The 10,957-nt window shown below is 43.8% G+C and overlaps 1 protein-coding gene across 1 annotated transcript in view; it reads right to left on the bottom strand.

The window, feature by feature from the left end:
* The window catches only part of RFWD3 (ring finger and WD repeat domain 3), a 27,681-nt gene that overhangs the window by 15,798 nt on the left and 926 nt on the right, over positions 1 to 10,957 (bottom strand). Inside the window, exons 2-6 of the mRNA XM_019505809.1 lie at positions 8,526 to 8,892; positions 7,069 to 7,292; positions 5,623 to 5,717; positions 5,329 to 5,526; positions 958 to 1,049 (exon numbers count right to left, since the gene is read on the bottom strand). Of these exons, the coding sequence (XP_019361354.1) occupies positions 958 to 1,049; positions 5,329 to 5,526; positions 5,623 to 5,717; positions 7,069 to 7,292; positions 8,526 to 8,892 (976 nt within the window). The remainder of the gene's footprint in view (positions 1 to 957; positions 1,050 to 5,328; positions 5,527 to 5,622; positions 5,718 to 7,068; positions 7,293 to 8,525; positions 8,893 to 10,957) is intronic.

Here is a 10,957-nt window from a genome sequence, read left to right as displayed (position 1 = left end):
GGGCGGGGCCAGGGCTGCACCCAGCTGAGCTGGGAGCAGAGGCCATGCCCTCTTGCTGCTCACCCAGCTGGGGCAAGGCAGGCTGCTGAGCTGTCTCTGGACAAGCAATGCACAGTGGTGGGAGCTACCCCTACCCCTATGACGAGCCACAGCTACATCCCGTGCCCGCCCTGCCCCAGTGGGAGGGCACAGGGGGGGTGGGGGTGTGCCCCTGGATCAGGGCTGACAGTGGGGCAGGCAGCAGAGCTAAGGCTATAGCCCCCCATAGGCCCTGTCACTCGCCCAGAGCACAGCCCCCACCCCCGCAAACCCTCTCAGCAGCACCCAAGCCCCAGCTGCCACTTGTGGGAGATAGCGATTGCTGCGGCCCAAGTGGGGAACTGCTCTCCAGGCTGCCCTGCGTACACACAAATGCACATGGTGCCCCCTGCCTGACCACCCTATTCTTGCTTCCCCCCAGCCCCAAGCACCCCTTACAGGCTGGAACTGTGTCAGCCTGCAAGGGGAAACCTGCTGTTTCCTGTATTTTTCTCCTTAAAAAATGAAAATCTGCATTTTTCCATGGTGAACAGAAAACCTGGATCCCTGCTGATCATTATACACTTAATTTTTCTGTGTATAAATGGATTAATAGTTTAGGGCTATTTTTCTCTAGACTCAGCATATTCTCTAGCTTTGTTGTTTAAAAAAAATAAAAAGACACCACATGAGCTTGTTTTTGCAGTTTCTTTGTCTGAGTATAAGGGCATAAATCCCAATAATTAAAGGAGAATCCTTCCTTCCAGATAATGCAGCTGGAACACCATAGTTGATGTGTCTGTGTAGTCTTATGTGGGACTGTTTCAAGGAATATAATAAATGAAAGAACTAGGTAAAAGAGTCAAACAGATCAGTTGTTTTTTAGACATACATATGTGGGTCAGGTATAGTACATCCAAACTGGATGTTTTTCCATACCTTTTCATGCGCTCCTGTTCACTGGTGTCCACTGCTTTCAAAGTACGGGCATACAGGAGCACAATGTCAGAGCGCTTTGCTTTCTTATTGCACTGGAAAGCAAAATAGGTTTAATTTATCCTCAGAAAGTCAAATGTTTTATTTAAACTAAATACAAATCCTACAGTTGTTAAAACTAAGTGTTAACTTCTGAAATTCCCCTTCAAGGCCCTTATGTGTACCTTCAGGCATCCATCAATGTGGTCAGTTCAAACTTAATGAGGGCTATTACTTTGACTTCCTGGTAGACTGTTCATCCTTATCAAAAAAAACCCAAAACCTCTATTTACCATTTTATTTGTGTTTTAAAAACACCAAACATCTACAGAAGCCAGATAAGTCTTGTGAGCAAATAAACTGTTCCTACTACTTCTTCTACAGCAACAAGTTGTAGATTAAGTTTAGCAACTATTTAAGAGTCAGGTACTCCCTGAATCTGTTCTCAACTCTTTCTTATATGCTGCATGGCCTTGGGCAGGGCATTTAAATTTTTCTGTGATAGTTTTACAAATGAGGAAACAGGTAATATCTCCCTAATTGGGGGTGGAAGGTCTGTGAAGCTTAAATGTTATAAGAGCATCAGATAATAAGCACTAGAGTCCATCAACATCAAGTAGAGTTCTCCAAAAGTTATTTCATGCATCTTTTAGGTGCAGGCTTTACGTACTGGTTGTTAGGATGAAGACAGCATGGTCACTACACATGTAACCTTGCTAGATATGGGAGCAAAGTTTTCAGTATTAAAATGGTCCTCGTATTTAATGGCTATCATTAGTAACACCCCAGAACCTGCAATTTCACAGTAACTTTTATACAACCCATCTTTATATGTAGTTGTATGCAACTTAAGGAATACAAAATACAAATATGTGCACAACAAACAACTGGAAATAGAACTTGTCTATCTTCTCTTTATCATTACAAGTCCATAGGTATTTCTTAGACCACTACATCATTGGAAAGAATTCACAAAGCAATTTCTGGGAGCATGGACAGATCCAGGATTTTAAAAAGGGGGTTCAGAAAGTATGACATCACATAACACAACATATACTTTTCTCCAGTTAAATAGAAACTAGAAGCTTTACTAATATTCTAGGGAGCTAGCACTATATTAGTCAGTTTAAGATCAAAGTAAAAGCAAATATTTTAACTACTGAAATGAGTAATAGCTTGCTAGATAAATACCACTTAGAACCCGCCCCCCAGCAAATTAGGCAAAATAGTAAAAAGAAGTAGTGTCACTATAAATGTGAATCTTACTCAGATTCACAAAACAAAATCTAGCCTTCTTCAGTTCCAATACTTGGCAGCCATTTTTACATCTGAGTTAATATGACCATACCTGAATTAAAGTTTTTTAGCTGGAGCTAAAAACAAGTCTGCAGGGTTTTGAAATCCAACGGATACATTACCAGGAATAGCTAACAGACAGCAAAATTGCAGAAAAAATAATAATTTAAATGGTGGAACATAGAGACTATTAAAAAGGAGAGAGGGTCTTTAACCTCTGTGGAATGGAGAGACATTAGCAGGAATCAGGTATGATAATAAGGCACAAAGTCAATTGACTCCATCAGCACTACCTGACTAGAAAGGCTGCTGCCCTTCCCAGACGGTTTTTTTTTAAATTTGGATGGAGCAAAAATCAAAAGCGTGGTGCAACCACACCCTTGCACCCACCCTGAATCAACCCCAGCCTGGAAAGTCCTTACAGTTTTGCCTGTTAGCCCTCAGAGTTCACTACAAACCTGTATAGTAAGCAGGAAAATGTAATGGGTCCCTTGGACGTTAACTATGGTATTTGCTAGAATACATTGCCTCCCTCCTAACTTTCAAAAGAGAAGAACTAATTGCAAGAGTGAAAATAAAAATAAAAATCAAAGCTTAATAAGGGGAGATCCAAGTATTAAGAATGGCTCCCTGACAATTGTTCCATCGAGTCTTCGTAATTTTTAAAAAAGATAACACAGCACAACAGCTATTAGCTTTCTGCCACCTAAACCACAATCCTTTATGTTAAATTATAACGTATGACAGACTTTTAGCAAGATTCTCCCTAAATAGCAAGCTAGACAGGCAAAAACCTACAACAAAGCCACTGAAATGCTGGGTTTTCAGGTACAAGGCTATAGACCGACGGCTGACTCCTTACCTCTTAAAGCTGGACACAATTTCTTATTTGTAAAGGTTATTTTTTTTCCAAAGCATATATTGCTTTCGACTATTGGCTATACTCCACTGAAACATAGTTCTATTCTCAACTTTAAAACCCCCCCAAAAAAACAGGATTAGCTACAACTTAAAATACTCCTCACCTGCAAAAAAAACAAAATCAAAACGAGAAACAACCCAGAGATGTTTGGATACCTAGAAATAAACCATTAAGGCTTCAAACTACTTCTCACTACCATAATACTTCACTTACCCAACCAAACTAACAGCCATCTTGCTAACCAGAAACAGACAAAATCTAACATACATTAATAAAGTTCATTTCTTATTTGATAGATCCATTTCTGGTAAACCTTAGAATATTTTATTTGGATTTCTGCACATTAAGTTTGGTTGGAAAGTATAAAACTACATGATTTAAAGGCTGCATAGAGAGTATAAGCTGAATTCCTTAACTGTGGGTTTAAGAAAAGTTAATCACTAGATAAGCGTGTTCATGATAATACTGTTGCTACTTTAATTTCTATGTGGTTTAAAAGCAGCCTCATACCTGATGACAAGTAATGAGACTCCTTTCGAAGGAAACAGGCTCAGATTACTGGGTTTCTTAACCTAATCTGGCACCACTTCACTCTAAGTTTCCTTAGCGTTTTTCACTCTAACAGTGGCAGATGACAGCAAAAAAACTGGCTACCTAGCACTTAGCAGTAGCTCCAATGCAGCTGTGGTTATTAGAAGCTAATTTACACACCGGACCAGGACACCAGGTTTTTAGCCATTAATTTAGAAAACTCCAAAGGAAGTTTTATTTTCAACTGTGACAGCTTACCTGACTTCTACAGAGACATTTATTCTGAAGAAAAAATAGTCTTGCCTGCCACTTCCAAAAACGCACAATAGTGTCCTCAAACCAAGTTTTGTAATAGGACTTTGCCACTCAGTCTTTTGTCCCATCTATTTATTTATCAGAGGTTCACAGATTCATCAGTCCATATCGTATCAGCACCGATAATAGGAAAATTGACATTACTGGGAATCAGCTTTTTTTGGCTGGTGTGGCTGATAACGTCGCCAATAAATGCTGCAGACATGCACACAGCTGCGGCATGCATACAGCCAGACTGGCAGCTGGGAAGAGCTGTGTCTAGCTGGTAAATCTGTTGAGGGGGAAGGGATGGGTGCTGCCCAGCTGGGGTGGCCCTGGGTACAGAACAGAGCAGCTCGTCCATGGGGTGTGAAGAGGCGGGTCAGCGGTTCCCACTGCTACATGCACCCCAGGGGAGGAATGGGGGGGGTATATGCCCCCCAGATCTGTGTGGGGCAAGAGCAGGCTGCCACTGCGGGCACTGGGCTGACATCGGGTTCTTCCAAGCAGGGTGGCTGGGCCAGGGCTGTGTTTGGGCCGGACAGTGGCAGCACTGGGAGGGGGTGCTACAGAGCCCCCTTCCCAGCACAGTCACCACCTGGCCCAAGCGCGGCCCCAAACCAATCCCCCTGCTGAGAAGTCAGGCACCGCCCTGGCTCCAGCCTGCCTTCACCCCATACACAGATCCAGGGGGCACACTCCCCCCATGCCTCCCCCAGGGGTGCGCACACCAGTGGAAGCTGCTTCCCACTCCTTGCACCCCCTGGACAAACTGCTCACGGCTCTGTCCCACACCCTGCCCCAGCCTCAGCCCTGCTCCTCCCTCACCATGAGGTCCTCAATCTGCCCCCCCATGTCCTTTTCCCCCTCAACAGACTTACCAGCTGGACGCTGCTCTGCAAGCTGCTGGGCTGCATATTGACAATCGGATCGGTATTGGCTGATATGGCTTGTTAATACTTGGCCATCAGTATTGGCCCAAAAAATCTTTATCAGTGCACTCCTACTATCTATCTAGCCATCTATATCAAGAACGAGTATCGACCTCAAATTTCACTCAGAATATGTTGAGATGGAGCAAACATTTAAAGTTCCTTTCAGGACATTATAAACTAATCTTGGTAAAATTACAAGAAAAAAAAACTTAAATTTCTTTGGCTTATTTTTGTTAATATAGACTTAAAAAACCCAAAAGTTGTTCCTCTCTGAATGTTTTCTATCAATAGTGGTCAGAATGAGGGCACACATTACTTGACAGCAAGTCTTTTTAAATACACATAAGTATACATTACCTGGGGGCACTTCCCTGCCTGACCCTTGAGCCACCTTTCAATGCAAGTATACCCAAAGAGGTGTCCACATCGGAGTGCAGAGAGCCTGTGCTCCCCAGCATTGCTCCACTGCTCAAAGCAGATGGTGCAGATATCTCCCTCTTCATCATCCAAGGGTGCAGTGGGAACTGTTGTATCAGGTTTCTTTAGTGGACTTGTCTAAAATAAATACAAAATGAAAATAAATTCTAACACCAAATGAATACAAGACTGCACAGATCGTAAAGGTAGCCAGAGATAGCTGGTTCATTTTACCTGTTTCTGTTGGACTGTGGCACCCTCACCATTATGATTTTCATGCTCTGCAGAATACAAAGCTCCAGGGGCCTCTGTTTGCACTTGATCAGAAGCTACAGAGGGGACAGGACAAAGGAAGAACAGATTCAAACTATTACAGGGGATCCCATTACTTCAGTTCTAACCTACTATTTCCCTTCTGCAGCTGTAATATTTTAGGACACCCAAATAAACAGTTCAGTAACTGATGCCAATTACAAGCAAAAGCTTAATTCAACAAAACTAGAAGGATGAATTGCATCATTTACTTTAAGCAAAAAGTAGGGGGAAAAATCAGAGCAATTTTGTAACAAACCACTGACCCAGGTGTTCATTCTGGAAACAAGGTAACAGATAGGGAACAAAATAAATAAAGAAAATCAAAGGGAAAAGGGGAACTACAAAATTCCTGTTGGAGAAATGATTGCATCCTCCTCTGTGCTAGGAGAGCAAGGAGTGGGTTAACATGGGATGTATCTTGTAAATAGCACCCAGGAGACAACTTTTTGCTCCGCTGTCTTTTCTAAGTGTCTTCCTTCCCCAAGGTAACTGCTGAAGAAATCTTTTTCTAGTTATATAAAGAAGCAGAATTTCAGCATATACAATGACATAGATGTACTCCTTAAATGGTAGCCATTGCTGTATCCCACAAACAACATATTTTGTAAACAATTTCGTGTCTCCACATATGCTCGTATGCTTACAGACAGGAGGAAAAAAACCCTCATTCCCCTATTTCCTGCAACTTCTTCCTCAAGAACAAACATTTTATTTTTCCCCAGCAAATTATGTAAACTTTAAATTGTTCCTCATAGATGCACTTTTTATTCCTACTTGAATTATAAGAGTGAAGGGTTTTTTCAGTTTTGTTTTTTACTGCAACTAAGTAGCTAGAAAAGGTTGAGAAATACTGATCCAAGTGCACTAATATCTTCTGCTCAGGAAAATGTGAAGGAAAGCTACATAAATCAAAGAATAATCAACCAAAGTTAGTGAATGCTTAAGACATACAAAAACCTGCGCCAGATTTTACACTGTAAATTGGCTTAGCTTCTGTAAACTAAACAGAAGTTGTATCAAGATACAATACTTGAGGACCTGGCTTCCTGTTTTTAGGATAATGGTCAGTAACAGAGATCAGGGGGAGGACATGAAATAGGAAACAGAATACTTTGAAGAATTCCAAGACACATCAGTTAAATTGTAAAAAGCAGTCACATGCAGTGCATTGGAAAATTATTCGCCAGCGTGCATGATGACAACTGTCACCAGATGAGAGAAGACTGATCCTAGAACCATGCACAGCTCTATTCTAAATCCTGAAAAAAAACTGTCTACAAAATGCTGCCATGGTCAACTTCGGAAATGTAGTGTGAGAAATGCCTGCCACTTTTTGCATCATGCTGAACCCTAAGCAACACAAACCTCTCAAGCCATCTGCTGCAGGTGCTTCCTCCTGGGCTGCTGCTGCTGCTGTACCCACCTCTGAAGAGCTGCTGCTGTCAGAGTCACTCAACTCCACGGTTTCATCAGAGCTGTGATCTGTGTTGTTCACTGGGAGACGCAAAGACTCCAGCAGTGGAGATGCTACTGTTACTGCCCCTTGGGTCCTGCTAAAACTAAAATATCTATCTAATCGTGCCCCAGGCCTGAAAAACAAGAAGAAGGGAAAAAAAAAAAAAATCACAGTATTCTTTCATATTAATATAAGCAAGCACAGGAGTTAGGCACCTAAATTACCCAATACTATCCTAAGAATTGTGTGTTACTTGTGCATTTTAGGGAAATAAAATGTTACCTTACATACTGATCTGAATTGCATGCATGTGCCCAAATGCCTTATAAAGCTGCATTCTGCTGGACACAATGAAGTCTGAGTCTCCCGAATCATTTCTGAGTACACGTAATGCTGTGCAGGAGGCGCCTAAGTCCATTCATACTCCACCACAATTCAATTACACTCTGGATGCACTCTGCCCACAATTTTGGGGGTTGATTCTAAAATCTGAAACAATGATTAGCAACTACTTGACATGTATGTCCCATTTCTCTTACCTACTAGCCTGGCAGGTTATAGCTCTTATCCAAGGGAGAGAAGGCCTGGAGAACCCAGGTTCTATGCTCAGCTTCTGAAGGGATTTGACCTCTGACTTCCCAATTCACAGGGATACCACCTAACCACCATGAAACAGATAAGACAGGTCTGAAAGCCCCTTCCTGTTTAAGTTGTATTGTGGTCAGCCAGGAATGAAAGAGCCAGAAGGAAAACAAACAAGAGGGAGCTTCATTGTGTGACTTCAGGAGAGAGGAAGCAGTGGGGAAGTTAACCCTTGCTTCCTCTATGGTTTGTTAATTTCACATTACCTAGTCAGTCATCAGGAAAACTGCATAAATAGCACTGAGAGCGAGGAGCAAATTTTTGCACATGGTTCATTATTTGCATGAACCTCCCTTCTTATGGGGCTGAAACATATAACCAGACTTCCAGTGGCAGTCCTCATTATAACTACTTCTTGCAGGAAAGGCCTTGTGGAGGGCATTACCTACAACTATGCCCAGAAATTTTCCCAGTGGCTGATAAGGACACTGTCTACAGACATAGTATGCATAGGACCAGATTCTCTAAAGCAGTTAATCTGGAAGTGTGTACCACCATAATATCTAAGTAATGAATAAAAGGTGTTGCCAAAAACTTTGATTTCCATGAGTCTAAATAGCAGATGAGAAGAAACTTGGTACCATCTACTCAGTTGTAAGATGGGTAGGATACATGGAGTTTGACCTCACTCATGAAGCTGGACTGAAAAGGACTTTCCACAGAGCAACATAATACAACAAACATGGCAGATCACAGATTTGGAGAAATTCTATTTCAACTATACCTGACATTGCCTGTCCTCTGGGACCCACCAACTCTTTGCTGCTGGCGACGAGTTCTTCTTGTTGGTGACACCAGGAGAGGAAAGTGTTGTTCTTGTTGTGTGACCGGCTGTGTAGCCTGCAGTTGAAAAAACTCTAATACCCCACGTAGCCTTTGCAGCCTATCTACAGCAGATGCACCATTCAACTGTGGGTCAGACTCATCATCTGTTTCTTCTGGACTAGAAGGAGGAGCTGCAATGCCTTCTGTTTCTTCACCAGGCACTGGAGTATTAGCTGACAATGACAGCAGAGAATGACCAGAACCCTGTACAGGAAATTCCTCTACTGCTGGCTGGAGATCTACTTCCATGTCTTCCTGTGCCATTTCTGAAAGAGGCATGGAATGGGAAAAAATAAATAAATAAATCAAAGAGATACAAGATAAGTGCTATTGTTCAATTGATTCCTGCCAGTATAAAGATGCAAATGAACTCCAAAAAAGTCTCTAGGATTAATAGCCAAGATACCTTGGACACCATTTCTCACCATGTTTACCTCTCTCCCATATTAACTTGAGAATTTCAGATTATATTCATGTGTCAGTTGGCTGAGAGAAAAAAAAACATTCCCATCCTCCTCAACTTTTAAATCTGTGATCCAACAGACCCTCTTTAAAAAAAAGAATCAGTCTTTTGATGACAGAAATTCCTGGCTCACCTTCTGGTACATATTAAAACAAACACAGGATACATATGGATAATTTTTATATTTGAGAAAGTGTTTTTGGGAAATGCTTTCATCAATAAAAAAGCAAGATATGCAAATCTTAACTGGCGCTTCATATCTTTAATCAAAAATCATCTCAAAAGTATCATAAGGTTCTCAGATACTATGGTGAAAAACACAAATGAATATTTGTGAATAAGATATATATTAGAGGTACACCAATATATCAGTCCATATGGTATTGGCACCGATAAAAGGAAAATTGACATTAAATGCAATCAGCCTTTTTTGGCTGATGTGGCTGATAATGTCACTGATAAATGTTATGTGCACAGCTGCAGCATGCACACTAGGTCTGTGTGAGTAAGAAGGTATTTGATTCGGATTTGGCTGATTCAGAGGACAATGATTCAATTCAGTGATTCATATCACTGTCCCCATTCAATTCGGTCAAACCAGAATTGGAGATTCAGCGCTGATTCAGATCGGCTGGGGAGAGGCAAGCAGAGCTGGGTGGCCGCAAGTCCTCTCACAGCTCTTCCAGCTGTGCCTGCCTCTCCCTGGGCAGGGGGAGCCATGGGAGAAGCCACCATAGCTGCCCTGCCCAGCCATACCCCCGCCTGGCTGAGACCCCTGGCACTTTTTTTTTTTTTTTAAACACCCCACACTCACCAGCTGTAGCAGCTGCAATCAGGGCCTCTAAAGGCTTGTGGCAGAGCCCCCTGTGTAGCGTGGGGATCACTCCCCACACCTGGCACCTGCACGGCAGCTGTCGCATTGCATGGGAGCAGCGTGGTTCAGCAGGATGCCACACAGTCTGGGAGCTAGGGCAGCTTCAACAGTCAGCTGGAGCCCAGCAGTGATCAGCCCCAGCTCCCAGACAGCACACAACGCTGCACACACACCATGGGGGAGTTGCCACTGTGTGGGGGGGGCACGATTCCTGCTGCCCCCCGTTGCGCAGGAGGGCTCTGCCACAAGCCCTCAAGAGGCTCCAATCACTGCTCCTGCAGCCAGCAAGTGCATAGGGGAATGGGGCCAGGGAAAACAGCCGTGGGGGCTTCTCCCACAGCTCCCCCCACCCAGGGAGAGGAAGGCACAGTCAGAGGAGCCACAGGAGAACCTGTAGCCACCCAGCTGTGCCTGCCTCTCCCTGGTCTATCGGAATCAATTCGGAGGCTTTGGATTTGATTCAGACCTTTTAATAGGTCTCCTGATTCGATTTGGATTCAGAGATTTGGTTGCTGAATTGGGCTGAATCTTCTCCAAATCAAATCGGCAACTGAAGTTTCGCACAGCCCTAATGCACAGGGCCAGGAGTGCAGCCTGACAGCAGCATTCAGCCAGTACGTTTGTTGGGGCGGGAACGGGGGGAGGAGAGGGGTGGGGGCAGACTGAGGCCCTCATGGTGAGGGAGATAGAGGGGCTGGGATAGGGGTGGAGCAGGGTGTGGGACAGAGCCATGGCTCATCCAGGGGGCATGGGTGGGTGCCTCCCAGATCTGTGTGCAGGGTGAAGGTGGGCTGCCACTACGCACCTGAGGCTAAGGGCTGCGTTGGGCTCCATGGGGAAGAGCCCAGTGCTTGCGGTGGGCAGTAGTGGTGCTGGCGCTACAGAGAAAGGCAAGGTGGCTGTAGCCCATTCCATAGCTACCCCTCCTAGTGCAGCTGCTGCCTGCTCCAGTGCAGCCTGGGCCCAGTCCACTCCCACCCCCACCCCCACCCCC

This window comes from Gavialis gangeticus, unplaced genomic scaffold, assembly GCF_001723915.1.
Source record: "Gavialis gangeticus isolate Ggan-Ray unplaced genomic scaffold, GavGan_comp1, whole genome shotgun sequence".
Taxonomy (NCBI): domain Eukaryota; kingdom Metazoa; phylum Chordata; order Crocodylia; family Gavialidae; genus Gavialis; species Gavialis gangeticus.
This window is presented reverse-complemented; position numbering and strand designations above follow the sequence as displayed.